Here is a 19,495-nt window from a genome sequence, read left to right on the forward strand (position 1 = left end):
TGAACTCGATCCGTCATCGCCATCCCGCGGGGTGATTACGTAAAAAGGTTGCAATAGCGACAGCAACACGACATCAGTAGCAATGCGACAGTTCATTTGCTTTCTCTCTTCTTCTTCTTCTTATTTTGCTTTGTGGCTATTGCTGTCTCTCTGCCAGGACGTTTGACAGCAATGATCGCGAGATTTACGCCTGTCACAAGCCTGTCGCGAGATACGTAAACACCCCGCCGATCATTTGAAAGTTCACGTAGTTAAACAATTTTATATTTTGCCTCACTTTACTTTCATTAATTTTAGTACCCTCCCAATTTGGTTGCCAATTTTCATATTTTGATCTAAATTTTGATCTGCTCACATCTTGTCAGTTGGTAAGACCTCGTCAATCTTTATGGGTGCTCTGAACTACGCAGTGAGTTCAACAGACATGTATTGTAAACGAGCTCGCATTTGCGCATGTGTATGAGAGGTCATACGTTCCGCTGACAAAAATTTGCCTACTGCGTATAGAAATGCTGCTGTTTTCAAAGCAGTCACAAAGATGAGCGAGGGCTGTACCATTAAGCAAACGTCTTACTCAAATATCTCGTAAAATTTACTGATGATATCTGTTCTTCCAGGTTGTCTAACATGCGTGCAAGTGCTGAACATCATGGTGCTCCTCGGCTTCATGCTGAACTACGCGCTGCGTGTGAACCTCACCATCGCCATCGTCGAGATGATCTACGACACAAAGAACCACACAGTTGCCAACCTCACAGAACACATCAATGGCACAGTAGAGGTGAGTGCAGCAAAAACTATCTAGATTAAAGATAGTTGGGTAAATTGACGATTACCGCAGTGGCGGTAAATTGACGATGGATAAATTCAGTTGTATGGGCTTAACATCTGTTTAAACTGCGTCTTAAGTTATTCTGGTAAAATAGCTGAGGTTTAAGCTTAAGTTAAAAATATTAATTGGCAAATATTATGAGGGAACGGGTTGAAAGAAATGATCCGCGGGATTATCTGAAACTTTCCTGCTATTGGCTGAAAGGCACAGTCGCAGCAATAATATCATAAATTCAGTCAACTACATCAGCAGCGGTTGTTGCACCATCACAAAACCTTCGCAATCATCATACTAGCAACCTGAGTGACGTAAGTAAAAAAAATCCCGTACGACTTAAGTAAAATAAAGTCGGTCGTCGTGTCCTTTATCAGACTATTATTACAGTACGTCAAAAGATCATTAGATATGTAGTTGCAGAAATCTTAGTTCTGTCAACAGAATTGCCTATTACACTGCAAATTAAGACAAATGTCGGTTCGACGTGACCTACATGCAGCCGGCTAAATTGCTCCGAGATAAAACGTGGTCTGGGTACATAATCATTATCATTCAATGATAAATCTATTAAAAAGACAGTAAACCTGTTTAAAGCTTGAATAAATTACCGTTAATTAATCTGAGAGATAAAACAGAGACAAACTTATGTAGCATCTTCAATATATTTCTTTATAGATATGTCGGCAGAGAGCTCTAGGATCGTCGTATTTCCTTCTATTGGGCGTTTATCTACAGGGTTATCATGTTGGCTTAATAGGAACGCGGGATACGATTCTACACAAGTACACAAGTCGTTTCTCTTACCATCTTCAAACCATATTGTTATTCTTACGTGTCCATGGTAACCCAGATTGTGTCATAATGCGTAGACTCGATCAACGCCACTAGACAACGTTTGCGTCCCGATTACTGCCGAGTATCTCCGACACTCCTGTTCTTAGCAGCACACGCCCTCGTGTGAAGTACATCAGCTGCAGTTACTCTGAGAAGAAATAAAACAACCAAAGAGTAGCTATTTAAACACTTACACACGAGTGCTTGATTCCTCGGCCAATTCTGACTTCAACTTCAATAGAGAAAATCTAAGAAATATTAAAATCATTATCGCCAGTTATCTCAAATATCTAGAAACCATTTAACTGAGCTACAGTTTATTTCGCATTATTGTTCATAAACAAAACAAATAGGTTCTCAATCATTTTTTTTTACCACAGCCATGTATCAGTCGTTTACTTTAAAAATCAAAAATAATTCAACCAAAAAATGTATTCTGAAAACACTCGAGTCAACACTCCTATCGGCCCGGCTCCCACAGCCAACGAGCAATTGTAATTACCCACGCATATCCATCCCCCGTGGATTGCGGTTTCACTCTCACATCCATCACAGTGGATCAACGAGCAATTGTAATTGCCCACGCACATCCATCCCCCGTGGATTGCGGTTTCACTCTCACATCCATCACTGTGGATCATCCGTGTGCATCTCCCATACACACGCGCACCTGTCTGCGCTACGGTCTCTCAAGACCCCGACCTCCACCAGAGCTAAACGCGCATCGCGCGCCCACGGACTCTCAAGTTGCCCCAAGAGACACCGATTTCTACCGGGCTGCGACTACGTAATAACTACTGGCACGGTCAAACTTCATATGGCCGATAGAGTCTCTACTCGAGCTGTTACTGATCGTGATCATTCTACTCATTATAATGATCTTCACTTAGATTGTTTACATCACTCTCTTCGAGTGGTACATGACCTACTGGCATTTTTTTAAACTTATCATGTGCATATTTTGTAACTTCTATTTAAATTTAGAGCTTTTAACGTATAACGGTCACGTACACAACATAAAATCCATTCCGTAGGTACTGAACACTCGTGTTTGACCAATAGTAGCCACAGAAACCACATTATTAACACATTCAGCGTTAAACTTGATTGTAAAACTTTATTTAAATAACGAGCACTCAGCACAGGAATCTTAAGAAAATGCATTTACATCACCTTTATGTTCCAATATGCCTAAAATTGGTTGTACGACGCAGACATCTACGTATCGCTCACCAGCTGCCCTCGTCGCGCTCGTCCCGCAAAGGAATATTAGTTGTAAACGCCATAGCTCGGATTTCTCGTAGTTTGAATAAATTATTTTGATTTTGATTTCATACGTCATAATCGTTTGTCGTGCATGATCTTGAATCCGTGCCTGGTTATCAGGTAATCAAACTCGGGTAAATCTCCACGGTAATTTGGTTTAGGTTATTGTAAGGTGGCAATCCGTTCACGCATGTTTTCGTTCTGTTGTTCAAACAGTGTACGCCAATTATCATTACCGTTCCCGTTGTTCCCGGTCTGTGCCAACACTGATCCCACTTCTGATGTCGGCAGAGAGCTCTAGGATCGTCGTATTTCCTTCTATTGGGCGTTTATCTACAGGGTTATCATGTTGGCTTAATAGGAACGCGGGATACGATTCTACACAAGTACACAAGTCGTTTCTCTTACCATCTTCAAACCATATTGTTATTCTTACGTGTCCATGGTAACCCAGATTGTGTCATAATGCGTAGACTCGATCAACGCCACTAGACAACGTTTGCGTCCCGATTACTGCCGAGTATCTCCGACAGATAGATTAATCAACTCATCTTCACAAAACTGCTTTGTTGTTCTAATGATCAAGAGGTATCTATCGCGTTCAAGTAGTTCTAATACCAACCGGTCTGGATCAAAAAAGTCATGGAGGTGTTCTGTCAAGGAATTTTCAGTTGCCAGCTCGGTATTGGGAAGTTGGCGGATTATATCCCCAAACTTTTGAGACCACGGAAAGCCTTGAGCCTGATCTCTCTCCAATCCAATCCATCAGCCTGTTTGCGTCCACTGCTAGACATAGGCCTTTCCAAGAGCTCGCCACCAAACACGGTCCTCAGCCTTCCTCATCCACCCGCTCCCCACCACTTTCTTCAGGTCATCGGTCCAGCGGGCTAGAGGTCGTCCCACACTGCGCTTACCGGTACGCGGTCTCCACTCCAGAACACGTCTGCCCCATCGGCCGTCGGTTCTGCGACAGACATGACCTTCACTCACATTCACATTGCCACTTCAGTCTCTCTCCAGTCGTGTCAAATGGAAGAGTAAGGGAACATTTCCTGCGTATGAGGCTAGACCGATTCTCAACGGAGACTATTTGACTAATTTTGACTAATTGTGATCGGTCGGGTTGAATTCGCTCAGGATAACCTTGTCAATCAATTCATCGATCAGTTGAGACATATCTGCAATTCAAATCGAAGCTTTAGAAGATTATTTATAAACAGTTACTTGTTGTCAAGGATGTTAGGTTCCGTGTATTCAAAAGGCATTAGTATGAATTATATAGTGTCATAAACATTGGTCCTCCATATTATTTTTCCTCAAGAAACTTGCTTGTAAAATCTGAACGCCTTTTGCGGTGGCCTCATTATAGTCTCAAGTCTAAAGCCTGGTAATGACACTGTGGCATTTTGTATTTATACAGAATTTTGGCTCCTAATGAGGATGATTCACCTGCCACCGAAAATTCACGATTAAGGAAAACATCTTAAGCCTTCAGTTGCCCCGGCCTCGCTCGGGTGCCATTTCTGAAAATTATCTCTGAGTAGAGGTTTACGTTATTAATAAAAACCTACATACGAAACCTCAAGTCTCTAAGCCTTGGGGTTTGGGCTATGCGTTATTATACATACGTTATAATAATACAGGGCAAGATAAAAGGCAGACGTAGACCTGGCTGTAGACGAATATCCTGGCTTAAGAACCTTCGACAGTGGTTTAACATGAGTACAAGGTCACTGTTTAGGGCAGCGGTAAACAAGATCCAGTTAGCCTTAATGATTGCCAACCTCCGGTAGGAGATGGCACTAGAAGAAGAAGACGAAGTTAATATAGCAGTCGATGTCTCAATTGAGAAAGTATTTCCGATTGGTTTTGATGAATTGCAGACTGAAATTCTAATTTCTCTCATTTCTCCAGCACCCAGGTCACATAGAACAGACGAGGTATCACTGGGATACAAAACAGAAGAACCTCCTGCTGGGATCCTTCTTCTGGGGCTACGTGCTCACAGAATTGCCAGGTGGTCGACTAGCAGAGATTATAGGAGCTCGGTGAGTTCTATAAAATTGTTTTTTTTCTTGGAGCAAATCATTCTGATTTGGTAATTTTCAATAGCGTAGTCATGACAGTTCTCTCATCAGCAAATTGGCTAGGTGGTGGCTAAACCGGGTAGTAAGTTAGAAGAGCCAAGTAAAACAATGGTTCTACTGGGTTCTTCTATCCAATCACAAATATGTACTACCACATTAGTTACACGTGTGTACTTTCTTTAGGATCTTTAGGGATTTTTTTTAATGAAAGTGGACGCACACTTTCTATGCGGTATTTTTGATGACTCTTTTCTTTAATATTATGTTATGCTACGACATTGTATAAGAATTCTAATAACCTTGGCTGTGATATTAGGTAAAGCATTTTGGTACAGCAGTAACATTAGCCAGATATTAGACTAAACTCCAGATCTAAACTAATTTTGAAACCTGACAGCAGATTTTTTGAAATCTAAAACTTAATATGAGACGCTATAAGAGAAGCACAGCTAGTATAAAAAAACTTGTACACACTTAATTATTTTCAAAAAAAAATTTAGAAGCTAGTTTTTTACTGGTACTCAATAAATCGATATCAAACTAATTTTATTATCCCAAGAAACGAACTGTAAAATTGCATTCCTCCGTCAAATAAAAGGGCCGGTAAACGGAACATCGATGCAAGATACAAATCGATATTCGTGATTCTTAATCTAAAAGAAATAAGGGTCATATTGTAATGTGTTAAAACTAATCGATACTGAGTTATGAAAACAATATCCTTGATGATTAACTCAGTACTGAGAAATAAGAAATAACTTATTCGAATCATGTAGCGGAGGGCGTTGACTTTGCCTTAATTTCTATACCTGCAAAAATTTTTACAAAAAAAATAAAAACCGACTTCGATACACAAACACTAAAAATTGAAAAATAATTTAATTTATTACAGAATATATTATGCATACAAGAGTTAATATAGTTCCATAATAATACTTTTTGGTGCCGGTGCCAATTAGCTTTAGCTGCGCGAATCGTCTAGACTTCATATTTTTATGAGACTCCACAATGGCACCTCATTGGCACCGACCCCAAAAAATATTATTATGGAACTATATTAACTCTTGTATGCATAATATATTCTGTAATAAATTAAATTATTTTTCAATTTTTAGTGTTTGTGTATCGAAGTCGGTTTTTATTTTTTTTGTAAAAATTTTTTATTTCACAATTTTTAGTGGCCCCATGGAGTTATGCTATGACTGGTTAAAAATCTACTGTTTACTAAGCTATTACACTGATCGCGAGCAATTTACTCTTATCCGTTGAGGAGTTCCAGTATCTATCTTCGAAGATGTTCATCAGATCTTTACCAAATTTAAATGGGACCAACTTTGAAGTATACCCTTTCAAACAAAAAAAAAAATTTCAAAATCGGTCCAGGCGTCTTCGAGTAATCGGGGAACATACATAAAAAAAAAAAATAAAAAAAAAAAAAAAAAAAAAAAAAAATTCCGACGAATTGAGAACCTCCTCCTTTTTTTGAAGTCGGTTAAAAAGGTTTATTGCTTTTTTCTTGGCTTCTAACAAATCGATTTTAGTCAGACCATTATCGTGACGTATTTGTATATGATTAACATCTTTGTATTGTGTTTTTGGACGCATTGTATTGTATATGTAGTGGAAAAATTGATTATTTCTTCGTAGTGTCTTTTGACCGCGAGCTAACGTTAGATTTTTTAGTCTATCAAGTAATATGTTAAGATTTTTCCATAATGGCGAATCTTAGTACTTACTGTATGTACCTGAAATCTACCACTTATACATGCTATATAATGTTTAGCTTGAAAGAGGGTTAGTGTGTGCAATTCCTTGTAGCAGTCCATTTATACTTTTGTAGCTGACTCGGCCAAAAAAGTAAGCGTTCTGTGATTTTCTTTAAGCAAAGGGTTGCTAAAAACTCTAACGGTTGGTTGTTATTTCAATCATTTTTCTTCATTTATTTCGATGAGGTATTCCAAAAATACATATCCCGATAAAATGAATTAACTGCAATTAAAATGTTTATTAATTATCATTGTAGAACAGAGTTTTTTCAAGATAATGGCTTAATTGCCCCAGTTCGTCGAACCGGATTCTTTATCCATGAAACATTGTGTCTTTAATAAGGATATGTTTAATATCATCATTATTTATTGGTGCTTTAGGTGAGTTTCGGCCTCAAAAAAGCCTCATCTAAATATATAAAAGGAAAAGGTGACTGACTGACTGACTGACTGACTGATCTATCAACGCACAGCTCAAACTACTGGACGGATCGGGCTGAAATTTGGCATGCAGATAGCTATTATGACGTAGGCATCCGCTATGAAAGGATTTTTGAAAATTCAACCCCTAAGAGGGTGAAATAGGGGTTTGAAATTTGTGTAGTCCACGCGGACGAAGTCGCGGGCATAAGCTAGTAAATTATAAAAGTTAAAAACATTTAGATCTGGCACTGATGACTAGTAAGTAAGAAATAAGAATTATTATGGAGATATGGGTCAGCCTTGCGTAGTCCACCATCACAATGCATAACGCATTCATTGTATGTATATTTTTAATATTTTCATGTAGGTATGTAGTTTGGGCTTTTATAAGAATACTAGCTTATGCCCGTGACTTCGTCCGCGTGGACTACACAAATTTCAAACCCCTATTTCACCCACTTAGGGATTGAAATTTCAAAAATCCTTTCTTTGCGGATGTCTACGTTATAATTTTCAGTCCGATCCGTCCAGTAGTTTGTGCTGTGCGTTGATAGATCAGTCAGTCACTCAGTCAGCTTTTCCTTTTATATATTTAGACTAGCTAATGCTCGCGACTTCGTCCGTGTGGATTCCACACTAACGCCTATTTTACCCCCTTCCTATTTCTATTTCCAAAGGTCGATGTACATAGGTAGTCATTTCGGTGTACTTTTGACAATCTAGTCTAGACTCTGAGAGATGTTCACCTCGAGCACTGTTAGCTTCTCATTTGAATTTTATTAACCAATTAAACTCAATGATATTTTGTAGACAAGTTCTAGAAACTAACACATATTATGTTGCTATAGTTTGTCTGATTTTCGTAAAAATAGTTTTAAAGTTAACGGGTCCAAAGATTCGCAGGTAATGTAAAACATTGCGCCCGTGTTTTGTACTTTGAACCTAAATATTTTAACGGAAATCCGGCAAACTACAGGCAAATAATAATAATTAATGAAATTAAGAACCTGTGAATGAGAACCAACCCATGTTTGTATCGAAAACGCACTGAATACAAATTACAATTATTTTATTATTGATCGGCCGATCGGCCCGTGATATCACTGGGGGCCATGCCCGAAAATCAGCGCTGCAGTTGACCGACTGCAGCAATAAGCTGAGGCACAGCGCCCCGTTCGGCCAAGATAGACACTAAGCTAGTTTTAAGAAGTGGGTGCCTGGGTCTTGGGGAACCAGGGAGCATGGACACTGGTCGGCTCCTTGGTTCCCCAGCGACTACGGCACCCTACCTGTTTGTACCTATTTGTAAATTTGGCTGAATAAAAGGTTTTCTATTTATATTTATTTATTTATTTATTCTCTCAAAATCGCAAGCGTAACTGACAGCTAATCAGGCTTTTATAAGAATACTAGCCTATGCCCGTGACTTCGTCCGCGTGGACTACACAAATTTCAAACCCCTATTTCACCCACTTAGGGATTGAAATTTCAAAAATCCTTTCTTTGCGGATGTCTACGTTATAATTTTCAGTCCGATCCGTCCAGTAGTTTGAGCTGTGCGTTGATAGATCAGTCAGTCACTCAGTCAGCTTTTCCTTTTATATATTTAGACTAGCTAATGCTCGCGACTTCGTCCGTGTGGATTCCACACTAACGCCTATTTTACCCCCTTCCTATTTCTATTTCCAAAGGTCGATGTACATAGGTAGTCATTTCGGTGTACTTTTGACAATCTAGTCTAGACTCTGAGAGATGTTCACCTCGAGCACTGTTAGCTTCTCATTTGAATTTTATTAACCAATTAAACTCAATGATATTTTGTAGACAAGTTCTAGAAACTAACACATATTATGTTGCTATAGTTTGTCTGATTTTCGTAAAAATAGTTTTAAAGTTAACGGGTCCAAAGATTCGCAGGTAATGTAAAACATTGCGCCCGTGTTTTGTACTTTGAACCTAAATATTTTAACGGAAATCCGGCAAACTACAGGCAAATAATAATAATTAATGAAATTAAGAACCTGTGAATGAGAACCAACCCATGTTTGTATCGAAAACGCACTGAATACAAATTACAATTATTTTATTATTGATCGGCCGATCGGCCCGTGATATCACTGGGGGCCATGCCCGAAAATCAGCGCTGCAGTTGACCGACTGCAGCAATAAGCTGAGGCACAGCGCCCCGTTCGGCCAAGATAGACACTAAGCTAGTTTTAAGAAGTGGGTGCCTGGGTCTTGGGGAACCAGGGAGCATGGACACTGGTCGGCTCCTTGGTTCCCCAGCGACTACGGCACCCTACCTGTTTGTACCTATTTGTAAATTTGGCTGAATAAAAGGTTTTCTATTTATATTTATTTATTTATTTATTTATTCTCTCAAAATCGCAAGCGTAACTGACAGCTAATCAGGTACACTAGTATAGTAGCTATTATAATAAAATGCATAATATTATATTACGTGAGCTATAAGTAATAAGTTAACACGCATATCTATAACATAAACTGAGGTAACTGGTCGTTAGCAACAGGCGAATCCATCAACCATCATGCAATGAATTAATCACTATTAGCGATTCACGTAGAACTTTCTAGGAGCACCAATAGAAGGGTCGCCTCGGGTCAACGAGGAAAGATGGTCGCGCTTTTGGCATTTAATGATGCTATCATGCCTTAAAATAAGAAACATACCTATTGAATTTTCCAATTCCTATTTATATGCTAATGTCATCATCATGATCAACCCATCGCCGGCTCACTACGGGTCTCCTCTCAGCGTGAGAAGGGTTTTGGCCATAGTCTACCAACGCTGGCCATTTGCGGATTGGTAGACTTCACACACCTTTAAGAACATTATAGAGCACTCTCAGGCATGCAGGTTTCCTCACGATGTTTTCCTTCACCGTTAAAGCAAGTGATATTTAATTAAGTAATTAAAACGCACATAACTCCGAACAGTTAGAGGTGCGTGTCCGGGATAGAACCTCCGATGTCCGATTAGAAGGCGGACGTCCTAACCACTGGGCTATCACAGCCTATAATATGCTACTTTAAAAGCCCGAAATCCTAGGAATTTCAAGAAAACCTTAGGTTTTATTTACCAAGTCTTAACTGTAAAACTTTTGAACTTTTCTATAATAATCGTTTATTTCGGATTATATCTAACCAGCATTTACGTAGGTAGTAAATCGCAGGTTTTTTACAACAGAATTAGCGGACAGCGCGACGGTGAATAGTTACTTGTATAATTATTATATAGTTATATAGTTATACTCATTGTGTACCTACAGGCTACAAGGTTCACAGGATCTCGTAATAAAATATTTCTCAGACAGACGTTTCTACAGTGAGTCATGGAATGAGTAAGATTGCATGCGCTATGGTCATAATATCGCTTCAATGCAGTTTTGGTTTTTCAACGGACCGGATGTTATTCATTTACTTTATATTAGTAGTGGGGTAATGCTGCCAGCATCTTGGGTCTCGATGAGGTTTTAGATTTAATTTATTTTAGTTTTATTTTAATGTTGTTTTAGAAAAGATTAAAAGTAAACTTTTAATTTTAGATTTAAGTTTTCTTTTAATATAATTGCATATTTAAACTAATTAATAAAATTTCCTACTTAAGAATTAAACAATAAATTAGAGTTGGACTTTTAAGAATCCTGAGTTCACTAAGGATTCTTAAAAGTCCATCCGTTTAAACGATTTATATGAAATTTGGTACAGAGGTCATCACGGAAATTGACAAAGGCAATTTTTATCCCGGAAAATCAAAGAGTTCCCACGGGATTTTTAAAACATAGCTTACGAGATCCTGTCAAAACACTGGCATTGAGAAGGTTACACGTGATTCGACGTTAGGTATTGCCGCAATTTGAATTGCTAATACCGTTTAGCTGAAACATAGCCAGCACGATACGGCAATTATCATCTGCTTTCCATTACTTCGGCGCGGCTCACTTCAATTGCGGTTAAATAGAGGATAATAAGCAGTAAAGTAGATATAGTGCATTCAAAATAAACTGGCGTGTTCCCACTTGAGACCATTAGAAATAACAATAAGATTACAGTCGACATGCCACGTAAACAATAGGGCTAATAAACCAAACATTCATAGAGCCCATTCATTTTTAAAGGAGCCGCTACAACCTATTGTTATTGTTAATGACAGCCTCAAGTGGAAAAACGCCAGTTTATTTTGAATACACTATACCTAATGTAGGTACACTTTACATGGCTAGCTGTTGGTTGAGAACCAAGTCTGTACTCTATTTGCAGTGTTTGTTAAATTGTTATACAGAGTGTATCCAGAATGCTAGCAAAAAGTTAGCGCTATTGTTAAACTACCTAAACAAAATCCAGTACCAAAATAAACCATTTGTTCTAAATAATATCTGTCCTGGCTGTACTCACGTGCTTAGTCGACGTTAGCCCGACTAGTTTCGAACCCACCCGGGGTCCTTTTTCAAGGGAGTCCGTTCGCGCACGTGCCGCGGTTTTGACTGAGAGTCAAACAGAGAGAGAGAGAGTCAGGATGGGTTCGAAACTAGTCGGGCTAACGTCGACTAAGCACGTGAGTACAGCCGGGACAGATATTATTTAGAATGGAAATCACTCACGGTAGTTTAAACGCTAAAATAAACCATTTGCCTCATTTTTGTCAAATTACAATTATACTAGAAATAAATAAAAATCATAATTTTTTAAATTATTCTCTTTAATAATGAATTCTAGCCCCATAAACTACCGCTATACCAAAAATCACATCACTTTATTACTACAGTCCAAGAGGCAAGACCCTATTGGAAGTAGATCTTAGCTCATAGCATACAAAAGCTTGATCTTTATATATTCGAAATGGAACGAGTTTCACGAGATCGTATTTGTTTGTTCACTTACTAGGTTAGCTTACGGCCGAGCTGAATTATATTATTATTATTTGCAAATGATTCATGCATGTTGTGTTGATTGATGCAGATCGTTCTACCTACATGACGAATAATCTCGATAACACATCGAAAGAGCAAACATGATTTAACAAGTGGTTGCGGGGTTGTTTTTTTTTTTTTTTTTTAATAATATTATGAGTCCATAGGATCATTTTTATATTGATTTTTTTAATAGGGCTTACAATAGGGTTGTCAAATTATTTTCAGATCAAATGATTAAATAAAAAATTTGTTCATTTCGACGCGAAACTTTTATAAACAAGGGTTGTCAAATATTCCGCATATCAGACAAATCTAGCAATTTATTTTAAAACCCTAGTTGATGCCCGTGGGTTCTCGTCCGCGTGGATTTTATGATATATTTAAAAAATTCCGCGGAAATCATCGATTTTTACGGGATAAAAAGTAACCTATGAGCCAATCCAAACTATGATCTATCTCCATTCCAAATTTCAGCCAAATCTGTCCAGTATATACACAATCTTTTGCCTTTATAATATTAGTGTGATTGCAGTCTAGATGAAGAAAAGTATACATAATACATCAATATATTTAGAAATACGAGCAGCGAGTGTTGAATAGGTATTATCAGTCGCTGTTTACAAATATACTATAATATAGCTACTCAATACTACGCAACGAAAGTGCAAGTTATTATGAGACCACTTTCACCTTCTACATCAGCTATGATGATAATATCTCCGTACATTCAAATTATAATTGCGTTTGTATAAAAAATACTCGATTGTTTTATTTGTCTGATCTGTTTCATATGATCAAAGGAAAATATAATGAACTTTCTAATTTAATATTACGTGTACAATCTGAGAAAGGACTCGCCAAATTATTTGCTTTGTGTCATGTCAAAAGATGCATCAGATTGTCCGCGTAATGTTTCACCTTTTAAGTTTTAAAATATATCCATTTTCAGGCATCATTTATACTAACTAGTACCTACCTACTCGAGGTCGTTTTGAATTTTGATATAATATACTTACTTTTCAAACATGATAAACATAACACACAAGGCAGCGTCGGCGGTCCAAATTATAAGTTTGGACCAGTTTAATTCATACCTATTAATTATTATTATTCCATAAATATCGACGCTAATTTGGAAAAACCAAATCCAGTTTTAAATATACAAATGGAGTAATTAAACACACCCTAGATTTTGTCCAATGACAAATTAATTCATTCATCATCATATAAAAGTATAAAACAGCTTATATGCTTTAAGTCAGATTTTGTTCAGCAGTTTATAAATATTGTTCTTGTTGTTTGACAGGCGGGTGTTTGGCTACAGCACTCTCCTGGCCAGCGTCCTCACTCTGCTGTCTCCCGGAGCCGCAACACTTGGCTTCGGGTGGATAGTGGCTCTCAGAGTGCTCCTGGGTTTCCTTCTCGGAGCCACATGGCCTGCCATCCTTCCCATGGCGTCGAAATGGATTCCGCCGATGGATAGATCCAAATTCATGTCTAACATGATGGGTGAGTAAATGAAATAAAATTTCAAACCCCTATTTCACCCCCTTAGAGGATGAATTTTCAAAAATCCTTTCTTAACGGATGCCTACATCATAATAGCTATCTGCATTCTGCATGCCAAATTTCAGCTCGACCCGTCCAGTAGTTTGAGCTGTGCATTGATAGATCAGTCAGTCAGTCAATCAATCAGTCAGTCACCTTTTCCTTTTATATATTTAGATGATGTGCTAACTCATAATTGGGTGCAGAACTACGTAATATAAAGGTATTAAGGATACCTGTTGGAAAGATATGAGAGAGATTTGGTAAAGGTTTAGATGAACTAGGGTTACATTTGTGACTGATTTTGGCGAACACTATATTACGTGAAGTAGAAGAGGACTGTAGCTTACGCCATTATTCTAGGAACACGGCATCATAATGCACATTTAGAACAGTAAAGAGATTTTCTTTTCTATGCAGGAATCAAGATATTGGGGCCGATTCTCTTGTACACAATCTCTAAACTAAACTAAATTAACAGGTCTAAATCTAGTACTATCCTTTTCCGCAAGCTACATTATGAAAGGGATAGCAATAGATTTAGACGTGTCATTTTAGTTTAGTTTAGAGATTGTGTACAAGATAATCGGCCCCATTGTCTGGATATATCGTGGTACACTAGGATTAAAATGAAGTTGTTTTTTTATCAAGAAACATGGCACTTAAATTAATAATAATATTATTGATATTACCTAAATATATAAAAGGAGAAGGTGACTGACTGACTGAACTATCAACGCACAGCTCAAACTACTGGACGGATCGGATTTTTTTTAAATATCTAAATTAAAAGTTTAAAAAATCAACATTAAATTAAAACTAAAATTAAAATAAATTTAAAACCTCATCGAGACCACCGCAGCAAGGCATACTTGTTTTATCAATGTACAAAATATCAATAGATTGCGTAATCTTTAGAAGCATTTAAACAGTAAGTAACTCCGGAAATGTTTCACGCGGGCTGCGGGAGTCGATAACATTTAACTCATATTTATTTACACAAGTGTTCAATATAATTGCGATTACACTTTATTCAAAATACGTTTTCATACAATTGTCGCAAGATGATTTGCGACGATTGCTAACATCCGAGATAGTATGATGACGTAAACACACAAATGACCAAGTACATAGATGCTGGACGCAAAAAGAATAGTGTAATGAGTGGTCGCCTTGACCGGAGATTAGGTTCCATTGTTAATGGCTTTGTTATCAAGCTATTTCCTTGACGTCATTCCGTTGGACTCATTGTTAGGGCTGCGCGTTGAAATACTCATTGGTGAGAGTCGTGGCCTCTTAAGACTTGATCATATTATTTTTATGAAATGAATTGAATTTATTTTATGTAGGACAGCCTGTGCCACTTACGATAGTATTATGTCAAGAGTCAAGACTCTTTTCATTTTCATAAATATTGTCTAGACTTTGATTAAATTAACTTGACTAAATACAAAGTTTTCATAGTTGGTTAATCCTTAGTTAATCCTTTTTGCAATTTGTATTTGTGCACGCTAATTTTCATTTCTTTAAATTAAATGCACTTTATGCAACGAAAAAGAGAATAGTAAAATAAAATAGGTGTGTTTACTTACACTATCTACGAGTATTAATAAATTAGCGGGTTATAAGGCATTATGATCAATATTGTCATTGTTGTAGGTACATACAGTCAAGTGCAAAGTCATTTCAATAGGTAATTATTAACTATTTGTTTACATAATATTTTACGTAGTTAGAAGTGGTTAGGACGTCCGCCTTCTAACCGGAGGTCGGAGGTTCGATCCCGCTCACGTACCTCTAACTTTTCGGAGTTATGTGCGTTTTAATTAATTAAATATCACTTGCTTTAACGGTGAAGTAAAACATCCTGATGCATGCCTGAGAGTTCTCCGTAGTGTTTGTTCTCAATGATATAATACATGATACATAATACATGATACATATTAATATATCATAAATTATACAATGTGGAAACCCTACTGACGATATCATCGTCCTAAAATAAACCATGACAACTAAACTAACCAACAATAGCTTACACAAAAAAAAAAAACATTATTCCAAAGTATGATTGACAGCCCTAATTCGATCCGCAGTAGTTTATTCAATTTTATTGTTATCGTGCGAACGGACCGCTTCGACACGCTTCTGCGAGCGGCAATATGGCGGCGGAGGCGCGCGCAGGCGTGGTCGCTGACGTCACGGCGATGCCGCCACGCGATTGGCTGGCGTAATTTGACCGGCGGATTAACCTTGCGCAACGGTTGCTATGCGCGGGCTTACCAGTTCTTCGAAATGCGTCTTCGTTTTATTTTTGTGTGGGTTTGTAGAGTTGCGGTCACACGGAACGGGTTGAGTAGGGTTTTTTTATTATTTATTTTATTTGTTTTTTGCAATCAACAGCGATATATACAATATAATTTTACATAATAACAGTTTTGCTGGTTTTGCTATAAATAAAAGGAATTACCTACTTATCGATGTTTTATTTGGTAGTGTCGAAGCGAAAAATCGATTTTGTAGGGTTCCGTATTTCAAAAGGAAAAATGAACCCTTATAGGATCACTTTGTTGTCTGTCCGCAGTGACGTCCGTCTGTCTGACGTGTCCGTCAAGAAAACCTATAGCGTACCTACCGACTTCCCGTTGAACTAGAATGATGAAACTTGGCAGGTAGGTAGGTATTATAGCACAAATACCTGAACGAAAAATCCGTAATCTAAGACATAATGTACTAAAGGTTTGAGTTTGCGAAACTAAACGCCTTCGCAAACGCGGCGGCCGACAGAATATTGGCTCTAATTCCCACTGCTAGGGTAACCTGGCGTTAGAATTTGTCTTTGACATAGATACCTAATATTTTCACCGCACCAGGGTTTCCTTCACGCCCGTCAGGTACCTGCCCTAATTCCGCACATTGTCTTGATTACGTGACTTTTGAGTCTATCAATCACAACAAAGCATTCTCCCCTGTAGGGTTGTCAGATCTTAAAACCGGAAAGCCGAACAGGACAGCCAGTTTAGCCGGACATTTGGGTAAAAAGGCCGGACAATCTTAATTTTTCAGTCTTAGTATAACACAAAAAAAACTAGGCTTTTATATTTTTTACCTTAAAATCTCCTCAAATCCTAATAAAAGAACAATAAAATAAATGAATCAGTCCTATTTAACAAATCATCATTCTTCACACCTACTATTATTGCAAAATGTAAAAAATTGTCAAATTTAAAAAGCCTAACAAAAGCCGGACAGGCCGGACGCCGTCTAATTTGGCCGTACATGCAACCAAAAAGCCTGACTGTGTCCGGCTTTATCCGGACGCCTGGCAACACTACTCCCCTGTCCCCCGCCAACATTTTACGATTTTGTTTGGGTGCAAAACCTTGTATAGATGCGTAGGTACTCTTGAGGTTGAATTCTCTGTGATTAATTATAACTAGGTTTTTTTTGTCAGGACTGTAATTTTATACAAGGTGGTAACCCTAACCACTGCCCACATGCGTTGTATTGAGGTCAATGGTCATACTTCGGTACCTAATATATTGCAATTTCAACACATTATAATGACACTTTTTGGTCTATCAAAAGTAAATTGTGGCTCAGAAGCATAGGTACGATATAAATGACAAAATATGCCCAAGCGAATAAAAATTTTCACGGTTTTGGAACCAAATAAATCAGCGCCACCTCTTAGATAAAATCGACCCGTTTGAAATCCTGACGTCACTGAGGTTGCATTGGTGCTAAAGCTCCAATGAGTCGGTGCCATTTTGTTTGTTCAATGGCCCTGTCCATACGAAGTAATATAATATAAGTCAATGCTCAGAAGCGGACTAACACCCGTATTTACAACTAGGTCTAGGAGGTCTCAGGTCTTACAGTGTGCTCGTAAGTACAGTGTAGTTCCCACTAATCAGATAACTGTGTCACGTCAATTTTCTATGATCTGTGGCCCTACCGCGGTTGTTTGACAGCTACAATGTCACGATCGCAATCATCTCTGATTGGTTAATGCTCGTTCACTATTGGCCACAATGCATTGTTGCAACAAGAATCGCACATATTCAGCCAATCGGAACAATTGAGATTGTAATAATGATTGATGCAGGTTTTAGACAATCGCCCTGCTGATCTGCCCCCCAATTGTGTAAGAATAACCGTTTCATGGCTATCGCAATCGTCAAGAATATCTGCCCTTTGATTGGTTGATTCGCTGTTTACATTTTTTCACAGCCAATCAAAGGGCAGAATTCTTGACGATTGCGATAGCCATGAAATGGTTATTCTTACACAATTGGGGGGCTGATCTGAACGACCTTCTTTGGAGACTAATAAATCAAGTAGGTAGGTACTAGGTACTATTTTTACTATAGGTAGTATTTGAAGTCTGTGCCAACTGCCAAATCATCAGGCAATACCTATTACTTAGTACATGGATACCATGGATACATGGATTTTTGTCCAATCACCTACCTAACTAAGCGCACCAAGCGAAACTTTGTCCGAAAAACCAACTCGCGGCTAACTAGTAAAAAAATCATCAAAATTGGAAAATAATGTCCGTGTATGTTACTCTCTATTTCTCATGTTTTTGGTACAAATTAAACTAAAATCAAAAAAATAAAATAGGTTGTACGGTTCGGAGTGCGATAATTGAAGTGACTGTTAGGTTCGAATGTATAATATACTTTAATTAATAATCTAATAAAATATGATACAATGTGGCTAATTCCGTTGTCCACAATCTCTAAACTAAACTAAAATGGCACGTCTTAATCTATTACTACCCCTTTTATAATGTTGCTTGTAAAAAAGGATAGCACTAGATTTAGACCTGTTAGTTTAGTTTAGTTTAGAGATTGTGCACAAGAGAATTGGCCCCAATAATATGTACTTAAATAGTAACTTAATTTATATTATATATTCCAAAGTTGCAGTGCAGTCAGTAGCGTGCAGGTCATAGAGGCATAAATGCACTGCTTACCCCAGTTGTAAGCTCAATGCATATTTTTCATTAAGACCTGCCAGTGAACAGGTTCCTACCTAAATAATGCCTACCCTGGCTTCAAACCCTGTGCACGCCACTGAGTGCAGTGTAACCCATAAGACCTAGGTCACGTTGGAAAATTTTCTGAACCGTCTCCAACGGAACTCCTCCGACATATATCAAGTTTATGCGTCATTTATTATAACAATAATATTATAATGTGTACTCTGTAGTCTGTACTGATAAGAAATAGACAAGCGTTGATAACATTATCAATCTGTGACGATGTGACTACGCCTTCTTATGTTTCATCAGTACCCTTATTATAAATGCGAAAGTGTGTTTGTTTGTTGGTTTGTCCTTCAATCACGTCGCAACGGTGCAACGGATTGACGTGTAATTTTTTGCATGAGAGTGACATAGGCTACTTTGTAGTAGTATGGAACCCTCGGTGCGCGAGTTTTATAATGCGTACTCTGTAGTGATAAGAAATAGACAAGCGTTGATAACATTATTATCAATCTGTGACGATGTGACTACGCCTTCTTATGTTTCATAATAATTACGCGAGCCACAAGTTAAACGGTCATAGGTCATGTAAATTTCGTAAGCTGTACAAAAAACCGGCCAAGTGCGAGTCAGGCTCGCGCAATGAAGGTTCCGTACTACAGTCGTATTTTTTCGACATTTTGCACGATAATTCAAAAACTATGATGCATAAAAATAAATAAAAATCTGTTTTAGAATGTACAGGTGAAGACCTTCATATGATACCCCACTTGATGTAGTCACTCACTTCGAAAGTTGAAAATACTAATTAT

The 19,495-nt window shown here is 37.9% G+C and overlaps 1 protein-coding gene across 2 annotated transcripts in view; it reads left to right on the top strand.

Moving 5' to 3' along the window:
* LOC117991240 (sialin) overlaps nucleotides 1-19,495 on the top strand; it is an 82,234-nt gene that overhangs the window by 35,099 nt on the left and 27,640 nt on the right. For both annotated transcript variants that reach the window (XM_069504941.1, XM_069504943.1), the window contains exons 3-5: nucleotides 618-781; nucleotides 4,844-4,977; nucleotides 13,446-13,648. In XM_069504941.1, the coding sequence (XP_069361042.1) occupies nucleotides 618-781; nucleotides 4,844-4,977; nucleotides 13,446-13,648 (501 nt within the window). The remainder of the gene's footprint in view (nucleotides 1-617; nucleotides 782-4,843; nucleotides 4,978-13,445; nucleotides 13,649-19,495) is intronic.

This window comes from Maniola hyperantus, chromosome 19 (assembly GCF_902806685.2).
Source record: "Maniola hyperantus chromosome 19, iAphHyp1.2, whole genome shotgun sequence".
In the NCBI taxonomy this organism is placed as follows: Eukaryota; Metazoa; Arthropoda; class Insecta; order Lepidoptera; family Nymphalidae; genus Maniola; species Maniola hyperantus.